General features: G+C 37.4%; 4 protein-coding genes and 2 long non-coding RNA genes across 11 annotated transcripts; 4 read left to right on the top strand and 2 right to left on the bottom strand.

Moving 5' to 3' along the window:
* Positions 1-295: 295 nt before the first annotated feature.
* LOC122533307 (fork head domain transcription factor slp1-like) lies at positions 296-14,328 on the bottom strand. Of its 5 annotated transcripts, none has more exons than XM_043663020.1 (9): positions 14,134-14,328; positions 11,886-12,228; positions 9,192-9,324; positions 2,402-2,986; positions 1,906-2,107; positions 1,711-1,759; positions 1,546-1,642; positions 1,327-1,467; positions 296-1,178 (listed from the first exon to the last, which is right to left on the bottom strand). In XM_043663020.1, the coding sequence occupies exons 2-9, from the start codon at positions 11,940-11,942 to the stop codon at positions 1,015-1,017; spliced, it is 1,428 nt and encodes a 475-aa protein (XP_043518955.1). In that variant the 5' UTR covers positions 11,943-12,228; positions 14,134-14,328; the 3' UTR covers positions 296-1,014. The 5 variants fall into 5 exon arrangements, with proteins under 5 accessions (XP_043518955.1, XP_043518879.1, XP_043519118.1 ...); XM_043662944.1 differs by having other exon boundaries at positions 1,327-1,476; positions 14,134-14,327; XM_043663183.1 differs by having other exon boundaries at positions 1,546-1,624; positions 14,134-14,326.
* On the top strand, positions 12,182-13,026 carry LOC122533538. Its single transcript, XR_006307742.1, has 3 exons — positions 12,182-12,262; positions 12,342-12,446; positions 12,547-13,026. It is a non-coding gene; the product is annotated as an uncharacterized LOC122533538 (long non-coding RNA).
* A 1,862-nt stretch (positions 14,329-16,190) lies between the features above and the next one.
* On the top strand, positions 16,191-17,065 carry LOC122532723. The gene is made up of 2 exons (XR_006307559.1): positions 16,191-16,528; positions 16,830-17,065. It is a non-coding gene; the product is annotated as an uncharacterized LOC122532723 (long non-coding RNA).
* A 1,537-nt stretch (positions 17,066-18,602) lies between these two features.
* Positions 18,603-21,267, top strand: LOC122535038 (dnaJ homolog subfamily C member 11). The gene is made up of 8 exons (XM_043666235.1): positions 18,603-18,786; positions 19,139-19,268; positions 19,344-19,587; positions 19,653-19,966; positions 20,045-20,252; positions 20,325-20,889; positions 20,978-21,107; positions 21,192-21,267. The coding sequence occupies exons 1-8, from the start codon at positions 18,718-18,720 to the stop codon at positions 21,212-21,214; spliced, it is 1,683 nt and encodes a 560-aa protein (XP_043522170.1). The 5' UTR covers positions 18,603-18,717; the 3' UTR covers positions 21,215-21,267.
* Positions 21,268-21,865: 598 nt separating this feature from the next.
* On the bottom strand, positions 21,866-22,906 carry LOC122535098 (uncharacterized protein C1orf50 homolog). Of its 2 annotated transcripts, none has more exons than XM_043666432.1 (3): positions 22,610-22,906; positions 22,194-22,522; positions 21,866-22,120 (listed from the first exon to the last, which is right to left on the bottom strand). In XM_043666432.1, the coding sequence occupies exons 1-3, from the start codon at positions 22,638-22,640 to the stop codon at positions 21,941-21,943; spliced, it is 540 nt and encodes a 179-aa protein (XP_043522367.1). In that variant the 5' UTR covers positions 22,641-22,906; the 3' UTR covers positions 21,866-21,940. The 2 variants fall into 2 exon arrangements, with proteins under 2 accessions (XP_043522367.1, XP_043522289.1); XM_043666354.1 differs by having other exon boundaries at positions 22,194-22,525; positions 22,610-22,905.
* A 201-nt stretch (positions 22,907-23,107) lies between these two features.
* On the top strand, positions 23,108-26,808 carry LOC122534970 (importin-13). Its single transcript, XM_043666123.1, has 8 exons — positions 23,108-23,565; positions 23,639-23,803; positions 23,883-24,032; positions 24,101-24,354; positions 24,419-25,181; positions 25,320-26,229; positions 26,310-26,456; positions 26,519-26,808. The coding sequence occupies exons 1-8, from the start codon at positions 23,401-23,403 to the stop codon at positions 26,788-26,790; spliced, it is 2,826 nt and encodes a 941-aa protein (XP_043522058.1). The 5' UTR covers positions 23,108-23,400; the 3' UTR covers positions 26,791-26,808.
* The last annotated feature ends 137 nt before the right edge of the window (positions 26,809-26,945 follow it).

Here is a 26,945-nt window from a genome sequence, read left to right as displayed (position 1 = left end):
TTGTTCTGAATATCGAATAGAAATAGAACCATCACATAGAGATGGATGATAAAATTTCTTAGCCTTTTCTTTTCATAAAATTACTACAAATTGAAAAACACGATCCGTGACTTGTAGAATTAAGCCATGTATAAAAGATACTTTTTATAATTATACCAAGAAAAATTTTCTTCATATAATTGTATTATTTAATAGTATTATAGAATATTATAGGACAAAAGTTATAAAATTGGAGTTACATTTGATTTAAAATAGAGTGTTATAGTGAAAGGTAAATAACGATCGTTGACGGTACTAGACGATAAATAATAGTGATTTATTTTTGACTTTCCATCTAATTACAGGAGCTGCCACGTGTGTCCAGAATTGTTGGAATAATTCACAGTTAGTTAATCAAGCTACTTAGTACGCTTAGATATGTACACCGACGAATAGTCTTCCAGAGAAACTGCTTTTTTTTTATTTCTTCATTTTCTATTACGTTATGCGACCTACGTGTTTAGATATACATTTATCTTTTGCTTCTACATGGACCTAGTTACTCATATATGTATATAAAACAAAACATCCTCGAGTGCCTTCTTGTATCACGGATGCGCCTTAAACTACGCGTTAATCATTGACCCTGGATCAGTGACCCTCGCAAATTCGTTTCCTCTTTCATAGAAACCAATTCACGAGGCATCTCGCTTAAATATCGAATACTGTGCAGCAGTCGAAAACGTAGTCGAGGACAGGGGCGCAACGTTTATCGTTTCGAGTTGAAGAGACCTTTCACACTTGTTTGGAATTATCACTACTCTGATCAACTCTGATTTCTCTTCAGCGTCACCATGGATCCCACAAGGATTTCCAGTAAAGGGAAACACACTTTTAACATTCCTATTCTTCTCGCTTACCGCTCCGTCCGGATGAAGATCAGCCAAATTAACGTCGTTGAAGCGACACACGATGATCCTTCGGGATTCTGATAAGACTCTCAGCTTGTGACAACGATGCAAACGGTGAATCGATTCACATGAAGCACTTGGACCGAGACTGGAACTCCATTGGCGCGAATCCAGTCGTAGAAACCCCTGTTGGAGTTGTGGATCCCATCATTCCTGAAGGGACGCCCATGCCACCCACGCTGGTGCTAGATACTGCCACGGTTCCCGGTTCTTCCTTCACATTTACCACTGGAACAAAAAGTATGACACTTGGATCCGTTCATCCTTTTTGAAAGTGTGCATCTTTGAATTCTCCATGAATATATAAAAATCTGCAACGATCATGGTTGCTTAACATCGCCAGTGAATTAAAATGGGAAAGCAAATGCTCTATTACTTTCAGGCCAATAGCATCTGGTAGGCACGGTTTCTTGGGTCATGGCGGCGTCGTGCCTCCTGGCGAAGCTACTGCCAAAGGAACCACTACCCATAGAACCTGGGGAACTCGTGGTCCCACCTGGAACATCCAAGTAATTGCCTTGAAACGCTTTGCCTGGTCGTCGAGTATTTCGCAAAATCAAATGCTAAGAATCTGCTGATCAGAGGGGAGACTCACTTAATGAGGTGCCTAATTGACTGTAACCATTCATCGTTGGTATCTGCATGGACTGCATTGGTTGTAACTGTGGCTGGAGCTGCAGGCAAACCGGGAACTTTTATTTATTACTATTACTTTTTGAATAACAAGAGTGTGAAACTTAGTTAAGAATTTGTTACTTACTGATTGACAGTGGCTGTAGGAGAGCTGAGACTGTTGAAGACTCCAAGCACTGTAATCACAAGTAGAGATTGTTTCTTAAATTTGATGCTTGATGTTCGGATGAAGAAACTTTAAGATAATCAGTAATAAATAATGTAAATACTCCGAAGTAATTGACAATTAATAATGAACAAATTTTGAGATAATTAATGATACCTGGTGTCGTATCTGGTATACGTAGACGGAGCATAAGATGGCGGAGAGTGGCCAAATAAATTTCTAGGACCTAAATGGACGTGCGTTGGAGAAAAAGGATCGCCAAATAATGGCTTATGATACGGTGCGTTTCTGTATGGTCGCTTCATGCGTCTACGCCTTCTGTAGTTACCATTTTCAAACATATCCGCGTACTGTGGATCTACAAGTAAACGTTACATCGAATAAGTCTAGCAACAATCTAAAAATTTACTTTAAAATATAAAATCAGTTAGCTTAAACCTGTGATCCCACCAAAACATGTCACCAAAAAATTTTATAAATATAATTTTACAAAGTAATAATAAACATGAAATGTCTGCGTCAGAATTAACTTGGCGAGCAATTTGATTGTAAAAAATTTATCATTTATTCAATAATTTTTATTTTCCTTTTTATTATAATTTTCTTTTTTTTTTTTCTTTTTTAATAGATTAAAGCAAAAATGCCCACTAACCAAGTGTCCAGAAATTTCCTTTCCTCTCACCGCCTCCGTCACGAGGCACCTTCACGAAACACTCATTCAAGGACAGATTATGCCTGATAGAGTTCTGCCAGCCCTTCTTGTTCTTCTGGAAATATGGAAACCTGGTGGTGATGTAAGCATAAATCTCGCTTAAGGTTGCCCTCTTCTGGGCACTGTGTTGAATCGCCATAGCAATCAAGGCGACGTAACTGTACGGAGGCTTCTTGCTGGCGGAATCATTGTTGCTACCATTTCCATTTCCGGTTCCAGTAGCCGCGGAAGAACCATCTGCCACTGTGGTTGGCGTTGAGGGTGTCGACGGTGTCGAGGGATTGCTGTTGGTGGTACTGTGAAGAGCTCCAGTCGGGGATGATCCTTTCTCATCGAGATGGTGATGAGTGGAGCCTGTAGAATGCATAGACACCGCAGAATTCGGACTGTGCAAATTATGGTGAGAATGATGGTGAGCGAGGGAGGCGTGATGTGATGTCAGCCCTCTTGCGAGACTCATCGAGGAATCCAGATCCTTTGACACACCGACGCAACCATTCTGCATCTCTGACACGAAGCTGCTCACTGAAAGTGTTAAACATAAACGTTTATAATGTCATACCTGAACGAAGAAGAGATGGATAATAATGTTTCACGTAATTTTCTGAAAAGTCAAGTCAAGCTTAAGCTTGAGTTGAAGGAGAAGGGAAGGTTAGATGATTTCAATTCGAGACACGGTCTGAATCTCCAAGAAATTGGACAATGGAACTGGCGTCGATCGATCTACACGCTGGCACGACTTCCAAGAAATCTCAGCCAGGGTGAAACAATTGGACCTTTGAAAAGGAATTCGCTGGGCGACACACGAGCCTCAACGATAAACGTTGTTTAGAGAAATGATCATCTAAAGTGCGCTGGGTGCCCTTGTCTGAAACTGCGTCATTCTTTTTCCACCATAAGTATAAATCTTTGTCTAGTTAAATTAACAGAAACCTTGATAGGTACCACGTTACGTTTATCATTATATAAATCATATCATATAATGTCGTATCGTATAATTCAATTTATTTGTAATTCAGTTCCATTTTATTTTCTTTTTCTAAAAGTGGTAAACGAATCGTACGATTGAGTATCAAAAGCGACGGAAGAAAATAAGTGGAAAACGGAGACGTGAGTCAGAAAAGGAGTGCGTACGTGCATGGCGTCGAATATTCACCGGTGCCCGGCGGCACATGTAACTGGAACTGTAACTAGACACCGATAAGTTAAGCACGCCGCACTTGCACAACAGAGAGGGAAAAACGAGTAACAGAGAAGCATGGAACAAAAGGAAAAACAGCGGCCGGAATTGAATTTTCGCAAATTCAGTCGGATCGGTTTCAAGGAGAGAAAGAGCGAAGAACTGAATATACGAAATTAAGTTAAAAAATAGTTTGTTCAATTTACTCTGGTCCGTTGTAGCCTGCAGTCAATGATCGATTACATTGTTATCAATCAGAGCCACTAGGAACGGAACATCTGTTCCCAGGCTACGCGAATCCAGGCAAACATGATATCCCACTAACGCAGAGCTCCGGGGTATGTGATTTTCAGCGCAGAGCAAGCTTCTTCGTCCAGGACACAATGATGTTTTCATAGCAGATACGCGATAATACTGTACCATTCGTGATCAGATATATTTTAGCCATTTCGTTAATTGAACATTGAACATTCGAAAGAAAAAATTGGAAAAAGACAATTAATTCATCAAGGACTAAAGTTTTCTAGTCAATTCAAATTATTGAATTCACGTTGCAATTACAAGTAGGAATCTCAAGCATTTCCTCCGCTATTGTTTCTTTCTCCTAGATCTTACATTTATAAAATTTGAAGAAATCCAAATGAACTACGACTTGGTTTTTATTATAAAAATTTGTTTGTACGTGTGTAATAGTAATTATAGTCTATAGTATTATGTTCTATCATCGTTTTCCAGAACTTGAGAAGTTTACGCAACTTTTACACATTACTCGATTGCTTGATCCTTGATGAGTGAAAAAAAGCAGAGACGGATCAATGAGGAACTATATACACTTATACACGATCTGTTATCATCTTGAGGACTCCAGATTAGACATCATCTTTCACAGATCACGTGCCCCAAGTTCGACAAGCGATATCGACCTATGAAGAGTCTATCTAACATATTTACACAGGCTCGTGGACTTCTATGTGTGCACTTCCAAGGTGCACAAACGAGCGAGATTGCGATAACGTTTGCCAACACACCTGACTGCAACTGGAGATCCCCTGCTACGCGACACCTACGAGACCACATCTGCTCTCGTCACGGGATCCCTTGTTTCACAGTCGTCTACGACAGACAATCGTCCAGTAGAAAACACTGGATATAGAAAAGAAATTGAAGAACAATTTCCCTAACCTATGCTAAAGAATGATACTGCTCATGTAAGTAGTTCACTGTACGAAGCAGAACATGTTTCGCAATGGGGTATATGCAGAAAAATGCAGAAGTGTTGTGAAAACTCGTGACGTAACTGAACTTGCGAAAATTGCTGGCCTTCGTCGGCGTATGTTTGTAACGATGATTTAACGACGTCTGCAGATTTGGGAAACGAGTTCATGAGTTCTTGGAAAATTGGTAATTAATTATATAGAGGTCAGTCATTTATACTGATCACAGGTGCCTGCGAATATATACATTTATACGTCTCGGTTACTGTCTAAAGTTAGCTAAAATTAGTACTAAATAAATTGACCGAATATTCAACTAGACAAATCGTGACAAAGAGTCACGGCTTCTATAAAGAAGAGAAATAACGAGAGATGGAAAAGAGAAGAAGAGATGGATGATACGGTTCAATTAGAACTGAAGCAAAGCCGATCCTCGAGACAAAGGTCGTTGTCGCACTGAAAATCGTGGCATTCGCATTCCTGAAATGCTGCGGGTTCCGTGAGGAATCGGCGCCGATAAGCGAAATACAATACGCCGTGACATCACGCTGCGAATCGCACGTCTTTGTTCTCGTCCATGCCACGTCTTTCTCCTTACTCCTCGACCAAGTTGACCTATACTCTAGTTCCAAAAAAGAAAACCTCTTGAACTTACACTTTAATATGTAAACACTCTTTTAATATACAGAAAAAAATATCATGTGTGTTTTAATTGTACAGGGAAAATCTGTACATGTACAGATATCTCCCTCTTTCCTGAATAAAGTTCTTCGCTAATTAATGAATTAATTGTAACGCAGCAGTAACATGATCGTTAGAGTAAGGTGAAAGTCATACTCCTCTAATATCAAGTATCACGGCGATTATAGCGAGCTAGGACAAGCATTAGAGGGCGTCAGGGCACGTGTTCAATGATCCAGCTAATAGGGGGATCCCATTGAAGTAGCCACTCCCACTATGAACAGGCACGTGTCTCTTATTGTAATACCATCAACTCCAAAACATATTTTATAAACTTGTAATGTAACAGTATTTCAGATTGAAATATCATGTTTCAAATGAACTGAGCCTTATCATTTCATGAAAAGGATGCAGTGATCTACAGTATAGTTTTTCCAGAATTCTTTTAGAAAGAAAGATCTTTAAGTGGTAGTCAATTGATTTGAACTTATCAACAATTGGATACAATATCAAAAATGTATTGTACTAGGTAAAAAATAATACGAATTCCGGATAGGATACAAAGGAAAAAGGGAACTGAAATCAGGAGACAAAAGATCGAAATGAGACGTTAACTCATCTTCTGGTATGTATTCTCCTGCGTGAGGCAATCGTCAACCTAGCCCTTACGACATCATCTTTGTGCCGATATCTTCTCCTTGGTGCTTACTAACACCGGAAATGCGTATGGAATCTGCTGATCTTTTTTTTTTTTTCTACTCTTTCCTTTACAGATTTTTTTAATTCTTCTGTTCTTATTTATCCTTCACTATATTCTTCTGAAATACTTTATATACAGAAATGAAATACTTAAGATGTAATAAAAATCCGTCAAATACTAAAATCAGATGATTGAAAGGTATTACACATATTTCAATGATATTTATTTCTAATCCCACAGGTGTAAGGAAACCAGAAGGTTTACCAGCTTGATTCACAAAGATGACTTTCCTCCATTGGCAGTGCAAGGAATTCCCCTGCACAACTCGCTCCCTTCTATCATCAACCTGTCACGTTTATCATGTTTACAGCGAGTATACGTGTTTTGCAGAGGAAAATCTGCTCTAGATCCAGTCGAAAACAGACGCTGACGATTACCTAACGGGAGCTGAGCGATAATATGTATCCAGGGGGCCCGACTGTGTTTCTTTCCCACTTCTTGGTTCGTCATCGAGCATTTATCTCGAATATTCTTTCTCGCGATGCTCTTACAATCGACTACCCGTCATTCCGATCGGTTTTATCATTTCAGAGAGTCCAGAAGACGTCGATAAGGAAATCAAGTACAAATTGTATAGTACCACTTTGTTTTATCTGCTCTGGACCTATATGGAAGTTGACATGACGCGATGACTGTTTAACACGAACCAACTGAATTTGAGATGTGAATCCGATCCGGTCAAGTTAATGCGAGGACCGGACGAAAATTATGCATCCACGTGATCATTGTGAACGCTCGCGGCTCCCTTATCAATTGAAGATTAATCCAGAGCCGTTACCCTTGTTTACTACAGATCTATTTTAACTCGAGTACGTGCGAAGATATTACGTTCACGGCCTGGTTTCAGAATAAATAAACAGGGTCACGTTATCGGCGACGAGAACGAGGCCCGATCCACGAATTTTTGGTTGAAAATCGCCAAGGATCTTGAACCGATCCCCATAGGCTAAGATAAATAGCTATATTTAGAAGCAAGCAAGTGTTACACAGTGTAACCAGTGACGGTGAGTGGACGACGTACGAACGACGTTTCGTATCTTATTTTCTTGTAATTGAAAGACTCTAAAGAGAGTTGAAACTACGATCCCTGGCTATAATCGGGGCACCCGATTCAAGTGCTCTGCATAATTAAACGTGTCAACTTTCCATGGAGCCTTATCGCAGAGACTTTATTGGCTTGATAAATTTGCACGCATAATCGTGAATACGGCAATGCACTACTTAAACGTGTACGTAGAATATACCTACCGAGTCGAGACATTTTATACATTTATTAACATTTGTGACTAAAGGTATTTTCGAACTTTTTCAGGTTTACCATTGTTCACCGTAGTTGCGAAATATTAATCGAAACGCCCGTTGCGATAGAGGGTGATCTTCAAAGCAAAATTAAGCGGAAGGGACCAAGGAGATACGGAATTTAAAGAAGTAACGAGAAACGCTTTCAGACAAATTTTTCTATGCACGCACACATTGAAATACTATTCAAAATGTTTCGTGCAACAAACGTAAATGAGCAAATGAGCTGTACAGTTCGCGGCGAGATTCGTGAAAACGGCGTCGCTGTCTCGTGCATTACTGGAATGGCCGACATTCCCGGATTAGCGACCATAATTCTCGGCAGAAGCACTCGGAGCGGTTCTCCCCCGATTCCAACAAAAAAAAAAAAAAAAAAAACACAGGGAAAGTCATCGGTGATCCGTTTTGTTGCTGCTACAAAAATTCTCAACCGCCAGCCACAAAGAGGAGAGGAGATCCTCCGCGTCGTCATTGAGACTGACTAATCGAGCTTTATCTAACCGAACGCGAAACAGAAAGAGATTTTTTGCGACGCTGTTCGCGGATCAGGCCGCATGCACATACGCATAACTGCGTCGGGAGATATTGATACCGAGCTTCTTAGATTTCAACGAGGCTCCCAGTCTATCTTCGAGCGATTAGCGAATAAGAAAAATCTGGTAACACGAAACCCCGAGCGCGACCCGTTTCCTCTTTTATCGTGGCTTTATCTGCTCCTTTAACCCTTTCCGACACTGCCCTCTTTCACTCACAATGGAAATCATCCTTGATCCGCACGAACGTTTCCTACACGTAGAATAATATCGTATACATATAATGTAATGTATATAATAATTCTGTTCTTTTTTTTTTCTTTTATTTTATTTATTACGCGCTTGCAAACAAGCAGTCCACGTGCTATTACACGTCTCTTTTCTACCTTGCAGAATTTGCCTGGATTCGTGCATCGGTGACACATTAGTATAACAAGATATACATACACATATATATATATATATATACTATCTATGGTGGAAAACAATGGAGATCGCAGCTGATAAACCCACTCCGTCGAAGCGTGCGCCGCATTACGCGGGGTTATTTCTATCAGTGACAATTTCTAATCCGAAACCGAAGGAGATGAGCCACTGACAGCACACGGGGAGAAGCGTAATCGAGCCAGAGAATGTAACTAAACGACGCGTGGAGAGATCAGGATGCAGCCTCCGTCGATATATCATTCCCCGCTGGCTTTCTCTCTCTTTTTCTCTCTCCTTTTTCAACTTTCTTTCTCGTTCTCTGGTTGTTCCACCGTAACACGTCTCTCTCTGTCTTCTTTCAGATTACTTTCAGTCGGGACTTTTCGTTCCCCTCCGTGCGCCGCTCCTTTCATCGTACGGAGAGAGAGTCACGCGACACTCGGAGCGCCGGTTTCATATTATTAGAAACACGATTTTCGGATACCCGCGAGAGGAATCGTTGGTGCCGAGATGACGTCAAGCCAGTCTTTCAAAGACTGTCAACGATCGCGGTATGTTTTTTTTTTTTTTTTGTTTTGTTTTAGTTTTAGAAGGTTTGGGTTGTACAGCGGCGATTCTTTCGTTACGAGACGCTCACCTTGGTGCAGAGGCGGAAGGGGCGACGACGGGGACACCTGGAACGGTTCCTGCTTGATCTTCAACGAGTGGGACGGCTCTTGCATCCCTCCCAGTCCTGCAACTCCCAAACTCCCATTGCCTTGCTGTAGTTCCTGGAATTGTGAAGCAAATTTGTTATCCGGAACATACACATGCGTGTCTGAGACGCAAGGAACGTTACTGATCTCGCAAAAAGGAGATTTTTTTCCCCTGGAGGAAATTGAATTTAGTCTAATGACTATCACACAACACGAGCAGATCGATGACGTTAATCAGGTAAATTAAAGAACTATTGTGAACCTTTAATTGAAACGAACAGGAAGGTGACGAAAGGTGAACGAACCGAGGCCTCATACGACATGAACGACGCGGCACATCCACCGAGAGAGATCGGACTAAAGAGGCTTCTGGCTCGTAGCTGGCAATGTTTGAAGTGCCGTCGCCGGAAGCTTACAAACACCGGCCCGGTGTTGTGACATCGTATTATGCCACGCGAAACTTACGATCTCGCTAGATCGTTAATTTGCGATCCGGCTTTACGACGTCTAGTTTGCACCGGTGTACTTGACGAAAATTCATTAAACATCTCCCCTGAAGAGGTATGTTCTTTCTAACACCTCTTTTTTGTTTCTCTCCTAAGCGAGTTACTGAAACGACCTTGCTCTATTAGTTAATTATATGTATTGAACATCTGCAAGAGAAGTTGCTGAACCATTTCCATGGGAAGATACTTTCCATTCAACAGGAAGAAACAGGTCAAACGAATATGATACTTGGTTGCAAAGGGAAATTGAAATATACAATTTACTCATTTCCGTCACGGTGGTCATAATTATCACTATGGTGGCGCTAAGGCTGACAAGTGTATTTTTTGCAAACGCGTCAAGGCACACAGATATATTGTGCGAGGCATACTACAGAAGTGCATCAACGGTTGACACTGAGAAACGTTCTCAAGAAATCCGTCGAGTCGGCTAACCAAGACACGTGGCCACCTCGTTAATTCGCTAGACAGCCATTAAATTAAGCTCCTTGGTTTCTGTCGCCACCGGTGGACGCTTTAAACGGGTGAAAAAAAGGAATCGGCATAGCCAGCCGATGGCTGTTCCTCAAAGAGTCGAGACTTTGGGGTGCTTAGGTGCATTAATGCCTAATGCACTTGCTAGAAGAAATATTTGAAGAAGACTCTGACAGATGGAAAAAGATAGTTGTATATACTATAGTAGACATAGAAGTTAATTGCTTCCTCTGTTGTAAAAAAATATTCAAAGATTCACAATTCCCTGGTGTTTCTAGAAAGTTTGAAAAATGATGGTTCCAACAATGTTGATGAAGGAAGTTGATGAGAATCCCTGGTGCTTCGCAAATAAATAAACAAGAGTTAATTTATTGTTTCTAACTTGTTGCTCAGTTTATTTGCACTTCAACACCGTTAGAAAGATAGAAGGCCTACAAATCACTCCTGCAACCTAGCAAATGAATGATTTTCGAATCGAAAAATAAACCTGATGTACAAGTTTATGACTGAATTATATTATTGAAACGTAACTTGACGTGGTATACGGTTGATCACACGCCTAAAGTGCCTTGATAAAACAGTAATGATTTATGGATTTTAGAATTGGCTGTGAATTGAAGTTACGAGCGTAAGTAAATTTTTTGATGTTTCATTTATAATTATTCAATTTTCAATGCTTGACAATTTTAGATTTACAATTATCCGAAAGACCGTGTGATAAAATACTGAAGAATGAGTGGAAGATTTACTTTGTTCACTTCAGCAAGTGCGCCAATATCCAGCAATGGAAATCAGGCTGCGAGCAGAGGAGATCAAGCATAGGTCGACGACGTGAGAGGCAACTTCTCTTATCGTCGGCTCGATAAAAGCTTCTCTGCTTTTCCTTCGGCTTATCAATTGTTCGTTTATTTTGAATAATTAGCTCGCGTGTCTGCGCCAGACTAATCGTCGCATAATCACCTAATAATCGTATTCTGGCTTCGATGCTCGTTTAATTTAAGTCAGTGCTGCTGAATCGCTCGTACAACTGGCCTGATTTAGATTATCAGCCATAGTAAGAAGAGCCTCTATCGATTTCTCCGGCTCGCTTTTGTAAATCTAAACCACGTCCAATCGATCCGGCCGGCTGAATCAAGTATAAGTTCATTCATGGAAGAGAGCATTATTCAATAAACTCTCTACGGGCAACGTGCATTTGATTCTTGGACGATTCTCCTTGTTGGTAGAGAATTTTTAAACTTTGAGTGAGAGGAAATAGGAGAAGAACGATTATGTATGTACATGGACATGGAAACGGGAACGGATTGAGAATACTCGGCGAAGACGCAGTTCGTATAATTGCGAAATTTTCGAGGTCACGACCTCCACTTTTCTCTTTTTTCTTCCCTCGCGTGCGACGATAAGCGACGCTACTTAACTCTCAACTATCACTCCAGCTGAATATTCACGAACGTTCGTTTGAAAAACCGTGGAAATGTAGAAAAATTCGTTGCCTCGCAATTATGAAATTTACAACTGTTCTCGCAATAAATTTCTACGTCCAGTAACATTACCATAAAAAAACCTACGGAACACCGTAATTGAATGGATTATGTTTTACGATCCTTCGTGAGTTCAAATCGCAGATAAATTGTAAATTAAGATTGAAAAAATTACCCCAGCAACGGGAATGACGTGCGAAACCATCCTGGGCTTATCCAGATCGTAATTCATAAAAATGCTGGCCGTTGCAGCTGCATTTATACTATGCTGCACGGCTAGGTCCTCCCAATAAGCAGGCAACCCCTCCACTGTTCAACACTGATTCTTCAAAAATGTTCTAATTGTGATTTGAGAGAAATTTTCTTAAATTTTCTTCTTTTCAGACGCACTGACACTCAAGACTGTCCAACACTGATCACAAGCTATCACCATCAATGCTTGATGTTACATTTTTAAGGGGGAGGTACCTTGACACGTCAAGGGATTGGAAATGATTCTTGAAACTTGCTGATACGATCTGCAACAGAAAAGTGAAGACACAAGTTCATTTTGTAGGTTGAACATAACATTATATCTTGAAACTGAAGGATTTTTACGCATTTATAATACTCTAATTAGTAATAAATCTAGTTCTCAACAGTCTCAAAAGTAAAGAAATGCAGACATTTATACATTTACAAAAAGTTGCAAAAATATCAAGAAAAGTCGAATCGTGGAGCGAAACTTAATCTGAAGGTATGAATTTTCATAAGTATCCAATTATTACTAAGTAGCTGAATAGAAACAACAGCACTCATAGTTCAAAAGAATCTTATCCAAATTCTATGTATTCTAGAGATCCAACATCTTCTCTGCCAAAGAAATAAGCGGAATCCCTGTTCGTGACAAATGTAGCGAGGCAACTCGGTGCCCCCGAACGATTCCCAACGTGGAAACTCGTGTCTAATGCTCAAAGCCGCCGATGCGACGGGACACGGAGTTTGACACGACTCTAGAAGGGAATGTTGACAAGTGAGCAACAGCTGAGCACTTAGTCGAGCATGAGGAAAGGGAGTATATCCCGGGGGAGTCGTTGAGATTTCCGGCGGCCGCCGACAGAGAATCCTGGATACGTCCTCCCCGTCGGGCATCTCGTAAATTTTGACAATAAGAGAGTACGCTTAGCTCGTCGAACTTATTTATTTTCGAAGTGGATACACATTAAGAGCTACTCGTGTCGCTTTATCATTGGAATAAAGCTCGTTAGCTCGGTATCAGTATCGAATAGCGTGTAATCACGCTGATTATGTCGTCTGAACGCTAATTTTCACTAACAATTAACAAGAAAGATAATCGCACTGAGAAATGATTAAAAAATTTGCTAGGCCATTTATTTCTATCGTAGCGTATTTAGATATGTTTATGAGCGTCCAAGTGTTCATAATCAGCAGGAGGGAATTTATATAAAATGTAGATAATAGATTCTGAGGCGTTTGATGACTTGACTGAGCATTTGTTTAAAAAAAAAGAAATAACCGTACGTAGCTAATATCTGAGCGAAGAAAAAATTAATTGATATACACCGAATTTAATGGAATCAGTAAATTAATTCAGCATTAAGATTTTACTGTTGAAATCATTTAAGATTAGTGTATGTTAATTGATCCCTGATTTATGGAGGTGCAGATGGCTGTGTGTTATGACGTAATTAGGAGATCCCCTTATCTTCTCTGGCAGAAGGAAGAAACCATTTATCTGGTTGTTTACTAAACATCGCGTTGCAAATCTTGTTGATCGTGGAATCGAGTTTACAAACTCGTTTTTGAACTTTTAGATACATTAATAATAATGTATCCACACGAAATCCACCTTTTTAGTCTTATTCGCGTAATAATAATAGTAAACGATTTTCATTCATGGGTAAGAAGATCCATAATCCTGAATACTGAGCACAAACTGAAACCAGCGTTTTTACAGATAATGAACTTTGCACATGACGTAAAAGATCACGTAATTAATTTTTTTTCAAATTAGTGAAAATGAATCTTCTTAATAAATAAGATGATATATCTCGGAACAGAGTTAAGCTAAAAGAAAAAAGTATATCTACGTGATTTATATTTTTGTAATTTTTATTACGTATGTATATTTGTTTCAGCAAAACGATACAAGACACTAATTTGGAAAACAATTAGAAGATTGCTACTCTTGCAAGTTCTGAAGGATTTTTTAGATTCAAGAATCAGCAGCAAATATGCTAATTACATATCGCAAGTCTTTAAATGAATTTAAACCAAGGAAGAAGAAAAGACTTGCCACTAAATGATCATAAGAGGTAACTATATAGAATTACTAACAATAAGCTTTGTACGATTGGAATCTTTACTGTCAAAGTTATTAAATAACTAAACAGACATGCACAATTACAAAAGAATAAACTCACAGGAAACAGGCGGTCAGAGAAGCCTTGATGATTCTTCAACTGGAATAAGAGATTCTTGATCACCACACAGGAAGATTTACCTTATTGAAAACACTGCTTTGGTAAATTTTATCACTGTATATCGCGACTCGCGTAGAAATCGTCGTGTAGCAGCGGGAGCACGACAGAACGTGCGCCAGAAAGGAGAGCCAGCCGAGATTGAAACTAATTGAGAACGTTCTGAGCGGACCAGCGAACGTTCTGAAGCGGGTGGAGGCGCACAGAGGCGGAGTTTCGCTGCCACCGAGCCGTCTAACTTATCAGAGACCTCCCACGTCTGGTTCTCCGCCCCCGATGGCTGGAACAGTCAAAAATCCTGTCCTCGTAGGCTACTTCCATGTTCTTTATCACTGTTGTACCTTTTCAATGCAACGTCAAGTATCCGTGAATTGACTTTGGGAATTTTCGTTGCAGGAAGTCCAATTAAAAAATGCTACCAATGACGCAATGACGAGTGTCAGTTATAAGTGGAAGGAAGATTATTCATATTGAGACCAGTAAGAGAGCAACAGTTAAGCAACACAAATAAAATTTAATGACTATTCATGGTTGTTGACCTGTCCAGGTGTGTTATATTTGTTATATTTCCACTGCGAAGTTTGTAAAGAAGATGGAGTGGCACAAAACAAATATTGCATTTAGAGTAACAATCTGAACGATAATATTATTTATTGGCCAGGTTTAACAAGTTGTTGAACTTTTCAGGATACAAACTGCCTTCAATATAAATTAGATACTTTTTGAAGTTGCTAAATATTAAAAACTATTTATTTAGTCTGAAATATTAATTGGTATAATTTCTGAAATATTAATCGGTATAAACTAATAAAATTATTATGTATCCAGGTATGTTAAAGGTGAAGCTCCTTAATACTAATTCTGCCCAATATTCGCTTCAACTTCTTCGTCGTGGAACATGTATTGCTGTGTTCTACTTTTGGAAAAAATTGGTCCAACGTCGAGCCACCAAGCACAATTATGTAACCGTGCTCAGGTGGCATTTAAGAAATCACGATTAGTCAATCGTGTTTTGCACGATAATCATTACCTAGAATCCTATTGGAATTAAGGTCGCCGAAAAAAAAAAATCGCTGAACTGAATGGAAAAAGGCCTGGTCAGGATTTCATCGTGCCCGGTCTGATCATAGAATTGCCACTGTGCCAGTTTTAATCAGCGCGTACGCATTCATTTGGAATCGATACCATTCTCGAGAGCTTGCATCTACTAGTAAAAAGGCTTGGTCTTATCAAAAAGATCAATCGCTATACATTCAAATTACATCCTACATCCATGTACACACATAAAACACACAAATTCATTTTTACTGGAAAATGGGGATATTCATAAACTGTTTGTGAAATTATATAGTCTTTAATGTGATTGGTCCTAAAAGCGAGATACGTAAGTAGTTAATTGATCCATTAGGAACGTGTTTCCGATCAGGTTCCGTTTTTCGTGTTGCAATGAGAGCATCCGGGGTGTTCATTTAACATGACAGAGGGGAAAGGAAAACGGTCGCCATACTTTGGGCGGAGACTGCGATACAGTCTTGCCTCTTCCATTGGATGAAAAGATCGATCTGGTGCATCAGTTGCATGCGCCTGCTCACAGAACAGTTCTTCGATCCCTCCGCGATTCGTTTCGCTAGCGGGGGAGCACTGTGCCGAGTACCCTTTCAACCCCCTTTAAAGCGATACTTGTTGTTTTCCAGAAAAAGTGCAATACCAAGCTTCGAGTACCTTTATTGAAAGAAAACTGTATTAAAACATTTTTCAGACAGTTCTGCAGTAGTCCTGTATAGTCATGAGTTAGGCAAACCCATTATGAGAACTCAGTTTCATTATTAGATACTGATCGTTAATATTTTTTTTATTAATTCTAGAAAAATTGTGAAATATGTCAAATAATATGTGTGTATATATATATATTTAAATTTGATAACATTTTGAGAGGTAATTTATTTTAAGAATTTTTAAATTTGTACAAATTATTGCAGCTAACATCGTTACTTCTTTTTATTTTGGAAAAACAGAATTTAGAGATCAGCGATGCGTTCAAATATTCTGATGAAGTTTCCAAGAGTCAGTTTCTTTTCACGACGTCGCTCTATCGCAATCAAAATCTCCAGACAAATAAACAGCGACCAAGTTCCCAGCCATTGATCGTAAGCAATATAAATATGCTTGCTTCCTATGTGATGTAGGTACAATTCTAAGAAATGGGCCTGTGATATATGCCATTGATTACGTAATACGAGGCTACGTAATTTAGGCAGGCAATTGATAACGGTTAGAGAACGGAAAGGCATCACATTTCTTGAATCCTGCCGCTGAATCATTCAACATACTTACCTAAGTAACTTAAAATTATACACCATAATTAATTATTAATTTATAACTTTATTAATTTATTTACAATAAAAGAAGTTTTGTTTATGATTAAGTTTAAGTTGAAATTTAAGATTATCAAAACAGTAAAAAATGTTATATTAGGAACACTGATGTGAATTATTTATGTCATGTTATATTTTAAATTTTGAAGCTATTATTCTTCTTTCTTAAAATTGATATACTAACACTAATCCTAAAATTCTTTCTTCAGGTCCCTAAGGTTCTTGTACTAACTTTTTTTTTATTATTGATTTCATTTTTTGTAGACAATTGCTAGGAACAAGAAAGAATGAAATGAAGATCTAATATAGCACATCCTGCAAATATCGAAGCAGTTAAGGATTAAATTTCTTTCAAACAAGAAAGGACAAGAATTGAAGTAGTAGGAATCAATTAAAATCCTTCCATCAGGCATCCATCCTTCTATGAATCTGCAAACCTAGAAGAATATTCATCTTTCATTAAGTTTCACACAACTATTCCAATATATGATTTATACTTACATTCTTGTACTTATTGACACTTATTAATACATTGAATCACCATTCAGATAAGAAATTTGAACGAATAGTTGAAATTTCCTACGTGAAAAAAAGAAGAAGAGAAACGACAGCCGGATATTTTTCAATGGTGATAACGGATTGTTGATCGAAGGCTAAGACTCACCGGGCTGGATGTTGTCACTGTAACAGTGTATTGTTAGAGCAGTACAATGAGCGTGTTTAACAATACCGACGGCCGATCCGGCCGATTGTTTCCTCGCCTTTTAACGTTACTGTTGCCATTAGCCGCGGCGATTGCGATTAATTCGCTGCTAAAACAACGTGCGCCTTGCCTGTCCAATTATTGTCACGTGCACGATACTCTATTACAAACGTACCGATCATATCGAAAAGAATATTACCGAGTCTCTAAATAATTTGTTACAAATTATTCTCTTAACTGTACCATTCTGATTCCTTTATCGTTATTCTAGATCATTATGAGCAAGGAATAAGATGATTGTTTTTACTATCACATAGTTGTTGGAAACTATAAAAATTCCTGTCATTCGTAACAGGTCACGCTTGTGAAGGAATGATAAATTATTTAGGAAATACGATCCCTCGAACCCTTTAAAAATTATGGCTGACCCAACGAGCGCAAGGAAACACGAAAAAGAAGGGAGCTCTTGTTTTGATTAGAGAATGTCAAAGCAAACTAACTCCACAATATTGGCCTGCCCTTTCTTTCAGTCTCCCCCTACCAATTTTATTGGCTTTTTATGGTGGTTTGTCGTGACTGCTCGTGGTCACGTTCTACAGTAACTGCATTGCGAACGAATATCATGGTTGTACTTCTTAGCGTGGCAAGAATGGCATAGAACCGTAGGATTATTGAATTCTTTCTTTCTAATTAAATTCCGTCTCGCTTTATTTAGATATAATACATCACAATGCTATATAATATATTAACACTATGTAATATAATATAATACATGTATAATTCATGGACTACAAACTATTCATAATAACAATATAAACTTACAAATATTATAAAATATAAAATATGTACTATGCTATGATAGCATAATCTATAATTTTCTGGTTGTATAATTGTACCATATAATTTATGTATCTTACAATTACTTATAAACTTAACTTGAATATAAAGTAAATGTTTAATAGTTATTTAAAGGAATTGTACAGGATAACATCTGTGAATATAAAAATTTTTCATAGAAAAGGTCATATAAGATCACTTATTAATAAAAATTCTATTGGCCATAAAAATTCTGCTGTACCATTGCGACTTGCATCTTTTGTTACTTATAAGTTACCCTGTATAAATCAAAAGACAGAGCGACAAGTAAAAATTTGGAAAGCAAAAAAAAAAGAGAAATTCCTGTAAATTATTGCAATTACACTTGCAATGAATCATGCAATTCTTTATCATGATTGCTCGTGATTCCTTGGAAGTCGATAATGCAGTTGATCTACAGAAACGAGATTCTGCTCATTTAGCACCACCCGACGATAGCCGCGAGTACTAAATGATAACCGGTTCTCAACCGAGTATTTCGTAACCTATAGGAGCAGAAGACCAAGTTCAAGAGAAGTAGTGGTCACTTTGTTATTCGTTTCGATTAACGAAGGAGAAAGTCAAAATTTCATAATGGATGACAATGATCAAGACCATTTAATCGAGGACGATTATTACACGTTCCTAAATATCCCAAAAAACGTAAGTTATCGAGTCATTTTGAATTGCAAATTCGCTTTTCTGTGGTCTAGGCTAAAGATCAATTTCTCTACCTCCACGTGACACACTACATCCCTTGGTATCTGATGTAACCGAGCTTCTTTGAATAACGAAATATAAAGTCACTTCTTCAAGAAGTTTTTAAACCATACTATACACTTCTTTATTTTGTTAAATAAAGAAGAATTTTGTTAAGTAACTTTTACAAGACAATAATTTTGTTTAGTTATTTTAGTAATTTTTTATACAGGCTGAGCACTGCGCAGTGAAACATGCAATTCAAGATTTCATTAAGATTTCTGTCATTAATAATATATGATATATTTACTTGCAGGCTACACAGGAAGAGATCAACTCTGCGTATCGTACGCAGAGCAAACTCTATCATCCTGACAAACATGTGGACCCAATACTCAAGAAAGAAGCGGAAGTTCTATTTAATCGTACTAAAGCAGCTTATAAAGGTTTATGCGAAATACCATTGTATTTTGTAATATATTTTATGTTATATATAAGTAACGCTTTGCTTATTGTTGTAGTTCTAAGTAATCCTCATCATAGGGCTATTTACGACACTGTGGGAATTAGAGGACTGAAAACTGAAGGATGGGAGATAGTAGAACGTACTAGAACGCCTCAAGAAATCAGGGAGGAATATGAATATCTTGCGAGAGAAGCGCAAGAGAGAAAATTACTGAGCCTCACAAATCCTACTACGAGCATTACAATGAATATCAATGCGACAGATCTTTTTAACAAATATGAGAAAGACCCTGAGGATAGGTAATGCACTGTTACTTTTAATTTTGATGTACATGCTGTAAAGTGTATCGTATTTTAAAATATAGCAGGGACATGCTTTCACGCATAGAAGTCAGTGGAATGTCGTTTACACAGTCCATTGAAGCACCTCTTACTTTACAAGACATTGTAACATTGTACGGACAATTAAACACAAGAAATGGTACAGGATCCGGTTCTGTAAACGTGTCAGCAAAGCGATTGCTTTCATCAAAAGGTTGGGTTGAGTTAGAAGTCGGTGCGGGAAACGGGCCGATGATATCGTTCAAAGGTTTTCGTATGCTACCTTATAAAGTGCTATTCAACGGGGCAACGATACTAGAATTCACTCCATTCGAAATTAAGGCTAGTCTAATAGGCCGTATGTTCATTTTCCTACCATAGATAATCAACTGATGTAAATGCTATATAATATCTGAAAGCATTATATTAATTTTAGGACTCACAATGCAATTGGATACCCATACGATGGGAGAACTTACATATAATGCGGGCCCAGAAAGTTCCATGAGTACTAGTATCGTCAGAGATACAGCGAGAACTTATACATCATTTTCTTTACACCTTGGCATTCTACAGTCATTCGTTAATTTTACTTATATATACAAAATGCACGAAAAAGAAATGAAGCTACGTGGCAGCGTAAGGTTAGTACTACAATTGTACATATTCGAAAGTATTTCTAAATTGTATTAGTGTTAACATTTTATTAATTATAGAGCTGGCACATTTGGATTGGTCGTGGAGTATGGAGCGGAAAAAAAAATTTCGCGACACACAAAACTATCCGCAGTCGTAAGCGCAGGAGTGCCAACGGGAGTCATGTTAAAACTCAAATTAAATCGTTCTTTTCAAACCTACGCGTTCCCGATTCACCTTAGTGACGAAGTTCTTCCAGCTACTGTGTTTTATGCTACCGTAGTCCCATTAATGACATGGGTTGTGTTGAAAAAGGTTGTGATAGATCCTATGGTAAAGAAACGAGAAGAACGCGAGAAAGAAAAAGAAAAGGAGGTAAACAAGACGAGAATGATGGAAAAACAAAAAGAAGCAGAAAGCGCAACTAAATTGATGAAAGCCACTGTGAGCAGGATAAGAGCTACGGAAGAATCAAAAAAGGGCTTGATTATCACAAAAGCTCTTTATGGAAGATTCGTCTATCCCCAACAAAATCAATATAACTCAGAACAGCAAAGTATACGTAGAGATGAAGTAATAGACGTAACTGTTCCTTTACAATGTTTAGTAAAGGATTCGAAGTTAATCCTTTATGATGCATCTAAGGTACGTTTTGTGAAAGTAGTTAAACTAAAAATAAAAATCGTTATTTTGTTACAAGAAGTCAAAATGATTGTATATTTTAATATTGTAGAGTGAACTGCCAGGATTTTATGATCCATGTGTAGGAGAAGAGAAACAATTATTAATACAATATTTATTTCGTAATCAAACACATGAATGTATAGTCAAAGACAATGCACCAGTCAGAATACCTTTACCATGTAAGGATTTAAAAAAAATGACTTATATATCTATAATTGTAGGTGTTACAAAAAAAATTAACAAAAAAATTTGGTCTATTTCAGCTCATAAAGTGAATACAACATGACGCTTGCGCCATTATAAGAAACCGAAGTAAAGTCATCATGATTTATGATGATAGTCTGTACTGCTTCATTCAGTTCTTTTGACTGTTTAGATTAAACATCCACAGATACTTTGTTGAAGAAATTAAGTGTTCATCAATCTACTACTTTGTATAATAATTTTATTTCCTACAAAGTAATCATTTGCATGGTCTAATATAAAGGAAACAGCGAAAGTATCAAATTATTACTTCCACAATTACTACATGTAAAAAAGAATTAATTTGCGTTAAATACAATATTAATGTAAAAGATCAAGGGAGAGGATAGAAAGACGGAAAGGAGGAATATGCCTTTATACGACTATAATAGAGATATTTTTCACACTAAAGAAAAAATTATTCGAAGAATCAATTGTTGATAGAACTGTATCTCTGCTTCGAAATTCATTGATGTATAAGATACTTCCTTGATTAATTGCAGAATGTATATAAAATTATATTCGTAATTTTTTAGAAATTGTATTCTCTCATACGTTTTATTTCTTAAGAATAGTAATGCCATACAAATTAGTACGAAAAATATAACTGATAAATTATACGAAATGGTAATTTAAATTGCATTTATACAATTCCTCATCACGTGCTTAATTTACGAGGAAATAATAAACTAAATTTCAGTTAAAAATACATTTACATTTAAATATATATACAAATATACTACAGCTATATTTTTACATAGTTACATAGTTACATTGAGTCCATGCTTTTGGAAATATTTCTTGGAATGTTGGAACAAAGTTCAGCCAACAGCGCCGTGTCCTTGTTCTTCTTATCAGTTTCTTCAAGAGGTGTCCATGATTGATCATGCTCTAATCTATAGGAACCCTTGTAAATTTGAACTACACGCAACTTTGATGCAACCCATTCCTATAATATAATGTAGTTAGATTTTTCACATACTTTTTTTTTCATTTTAGAAATACAAAAATAATTTATTTACTTGTGGACTAATCATGGAAAAGTAAAGCTGGCCAGTTTCTTTTTGATACAAATGATATATATGTCCGGGACGTTTCACAAAATTACAAGGAACATGATGTAATTTCATGTTCCAATCAGCTTCTGTAAGAATGTTTTCAGCCTGTGTCTTCAGATATCTTATTTGATCCACAATAATTTGCAATTTGTTGCAGGCATTTAATTTAACAAAGTTGTCTGCCTTTTCTATTTCTGTTGCCAATGCAATTAAATCTTGTTGAGATACATTGCCCACAGCTTCTGGATTATTCAACAGAATACCTTGTGGTTGAACATTACGCTCTACAAGAGCTGCTGCTTACCCATTAATAATGGATATTGATTATTATTCAAACTAGTATAGTAACAATATAATTTGATAAAATTGTATATTTATACCTTTAGTAGATAGATCCTTGGAATTATCCATAATAATAGGAACTTCTTTAAGTAAAAAGATAATTTACAAATAACAGTAATGTGATCAAGAGGTTATGACATTATACACAATAATTCAAATAATCCGATAAGTAATAATAATTCAAATAAAAGATAAATTGTATCTTGTGATTACAATATTTTCCAAAATTTCGAATCCTTAACAGTAGTAGAGAATCAAAATATTTATCATAGATATTCACATGTATGGACAATGTAATGCAGTTATCAGTTATTGAGCTTATGTTTTGACCTTATGTCATTAGGCGCGTTTACATGAACCTAGTTTGATACATAAATTCTAAAATGTACAAAGTATTTAAAATATGTATTTTAAAAAATCTAAAAAATGCGTAGATTTTTCTTTACTAGTCTGTTTCTTTCGAATTGAGACTTTTCTTAAGAACACGCTTCTCGTCGTGTCGTCAATTGAAAATCGAAATAAAATTTCGACCGCGTTTTCAAACATAACTGTCACCGATAGCGAAAAATGTCGTGAAAATTGTTATGAAATCATTTTCTTCAACGCGGTTGAAAGGGATCGTGTAAATAGGGATTGAACAGTTTATGTGTAAAAAAAAGAAGAAGAAAATGCTTTGAATGTTTTACAAAGATGATAGAAAACATCTTATCAATAGATACGGTGAAACGAACTAAATACAAAATTTCAACAGAATGAGAGGAGTAATCAGTCGTGCACAAATAACCTTTCCAAGTATAGACTTTTAGACAATTTGATTGTAAGATTATTTATGAAGACTGACAAATTATTTGCAATGGAATATGCAACTGTAATCGATCAAGCTGTGAAACAGTTTTACGCAGAGGGAAATAACGATGTTCATTCATGGTTGCTGAGAGTTCAATCTTCTCCAGAGGCCTGGACTTTTGTTTGGGAACTTCTTGGTCCTTCTAAAGTACGTGGAATTTCTTTGCTTTCCCCGTGTGATAATGATATCTTGGAAGTAACCGTCCTGATTTTCATTATAGTCAAGAGAAGCACAGTTTTATGCAGCTACTACGTTACATGCCAAAATCTCCAAGCAATGGGATGAAGTGCCCAAGAGTGAGTATCCTGCTCTGCAGGAGCGCTTAATAAACTTTATAAAGCAGCCAAACATGCCAAAGGTTGTTCTCTCTAAACTTTGTCAAGCGGTAATATCTTCTGTTTGAAATTCATTTTGCAAGTTCAACTTACAAAGACAGTAAAATAAAACAAATTCTGTGTTTTCAGTTAGCTGGATTTGTAGCAAATGTTAGTGCCGTTACAGAAAACGATGAGGGGGATAAAAATGTAGTTGATGAATTGATGCGGATGTTGTCTTATGATTCTCTTCCTATGTTGGAGCTGTTGTTACGTACGCTTTCTATGTTACCTGGGGAGGTACGATATATACATACGTAAATAGCCTTTATTATTTTACGATTAATAAGTTTCAATGATGTGATCAGTTTGAAAGGAAACGTGAAGTGAGAAGAGCTAAGTTACACGAGTGTCTAGTAAAAGGCTGGTATAAGACAACCTGGTTCTTGCAACAAGTTTTCTCCATGTGCAGTCCAAATTCTCAAGATGTTGATAATGACATATACTTACTAGCTATGGAATGTGCATTATCCTGGCTTAAAGTTGGTCAACTTCCCCTCGATGCAACAGGCCAGATATATCCACATTTATTAGCAGCTGCGGCATACTATGCACCAAACAGGTATACACATTACAAGCATATATCTTATGAATAAGTCAAAATGATGAATTACTTAATTTTAAAGGAAAGGGCACGACGAAGAGAATGTCAGAGGTTGGGAAGTAGTTCAAGAATGCTTGAATATAATAGTAACTCATAGTGAGCTTATAAAGAGACCACAAACATTGTGGGAATGGACACATAATTTGGTAACAATGGCAAGACAATACAGTGATAAATATTTTTGTGAAGTTTTAACTGCAGTCGGAGAGGCTCACAGTAGAACATTTTTAAATACTTTAGTGGAAGAAGGGAACGAAACTCAGAAATGGACAGTCGAAAATTTAATTGAATTACTTTTGCAATGTTCCGAACAAGAAGGAAGATATCCTACGGATGAAACTCGCAGTTCCATTCCATTTGGATTTTGGTATGCCTTACAGGACTATCTTCCCACACTTGATCAACCTTACGAAAATCGTGCTGTACTAATTTTGAAGCCCGTTTATGCAAGATTGACTCAAGCATTACTAAGAAAGTCAACGCTTCCTTCGTCTGCCAGCGAAGCAGGGGATGCAGATGAACGAGAGCTCTTCAGGTGTTATAGACAAGATGTGGCAGATGCTTTAGATTATTGTTATAGAGTATTAGGACATGATTTGCTCGTACTTCTCGGACAGAGATTGAGTCAGACCTTAAACAGTTCACAAAAGTGGACGGAGGTAGAATCGACGTTGCACGCTTTTGAAGCCTTAGCAGACAGTGTTGGTATTGAGGAATCCCACTACATTCCTGCTTTAATGGATTTGGTTCTTAGTCATATCCCATACGATCACTATCCTGGAGAGGTACAACAAATTCTCTTGTATTAAAATGGTGCATAATCAAATTATATGTTGTAATTTTACATTCATTTGCAAAGACAGTTTATAGAAGCTTACTCTTTCATCATGAATGGAATACATGATTTGACTCTATGCTTTTAGGTACTCGCATGTGCGTGTTCGGTAGTGGGAGCATATGCAGAATGGATCGGAGAACATCCAGATCCTTGGCTAGAAAGAGTGCTTCGAATTGTAACTTTAGGGTTAACAAGAAGTTCAGTGACAGCACCTTTTGCTACTATGGCCTTGAAAGACTTAGCCCGAGAATGTGATCAACAACTCACACCCTTTGCACCATCTATTCTCAACACTATCGAACAGACTCTTCCAAATGTTACTCCGGGGTGTGCAGAAGGTTTACGATTAATGTATGCAGCTGGCAAATTGCTCAATACTTTGCCTTCTGTTGATGAACAATTGGCTCATCTGGACGCTACACTAGGCTTATGTATAATAAAAATACGAGAATTATTAGAACAACCTTGGTTTCTGGCTCGTGGTGCAGTGATGAACCAGTTAAAAATGGCCACAATGTTTTTTTCTACACTAGAAGGATCAATTGGAAAGGCTGTATTGGATGGTTTATTACCGATATTTAGTCAAATTGTTGCCCATCCCGAGTGGGGTCAGGACAATTTCACATTAGAGGAGATGTACATTTGCGCTCAGAAATCCCTAACGTCATTACTGCATCCTGAAGAAGATGCCCGACCTTTGCTTCCCATTTTAGCGAGCTCATATAAAACTTGGCCTCATCCTGCGGCCTTAAATCTTCTTCGACAGCTCGTTTTACTATTTGGACGCGATCCAAACAACGTAATAGGTCCTGTTTTCGCGGATATAAGTTCTATTACCCTGAGTGGTATCAGAGCGTGTAGATCTGTCAATGGAAACTTATCCGATTGGGCAGAATTAATGGAAGCGTATCTTGGATTGTTAGCTCAAATTTGTAAAAAGAATACCAGGATGTTATTACAAATCCCTGACCAAATTCCTGAAATGTTGCAGTGCGGTAAATTTCAATTTTTAACATTTTTAATTATTAAATTTAAAAATCTATAACATAATATTTTTTAATTATATTTTTGGCAGGAATCGATTGTTTGATGTTACCAGAATCGGCCACAGTCAGAGCAGCTGGACATTTCCTTACACATGCTATTATGCAGAGTCCACACCTACAGACGTTCGTTCAACCAATTGGACAACAATTAGTTTGCGTAATTTTACAGTGTGTGGGTATGTAAATGGATAACCATACTTCCAAAAATTTCAAATGTAATAAAAATTTATAATAACAGGAGGGGAAGTACCACGGAGTAATTTGGAACCTCATGCAGAAGTTTTGTTGACGTTGAATAAAACGTGCATAGAATGGACAGCACAGTGGCTTCGTGTCGCCTTCGAGAAACATGGTGCCTTATTCAAAATTTCGCAAGCGCAAAAAGAAAACTTTATTAGGAATGTGCTGCGAGAACGAACGAACAAACGACTGTGCGATTTGTTGCAAGATTTTAGCCTACAAAATTTATCCTTGATAACTAATTGGAATTTAATGCCGCGCAAGCAATAAAAGTGAAAAAAAAGGTAACAAAAAATAATTAACCATATTGAATTGAATAAACGTTACCCTTTTCTATGCAAGATAGATTTTCTTTTGCTGCAGTTAAAATTGACAAGGGTAACGTTTATTTTTTATATAACAAGTAATTTTAAATAAAAACTATG

The sequence above is a fragment of the Frieseomelitta varia genome, unplaced genomic scaffold, assembly GCF_011392965.1.
Source record: "Frieseomelitta varia isolate USP_RPSP 00005682 unplaced genomic scaffold, Fvar_1.2 scaffold_1011, whole genome shotgun sequence".
Lineage (NCBI taxonomy): Eukaryota > Metazoa > Arthropoda > Insecta > Hymenoptera > Apidae > Frieseomelitta > Frieseomelitta varia.
This window is presented reverse-complemented; position numbering and strand designations above follow the sequence as displayed.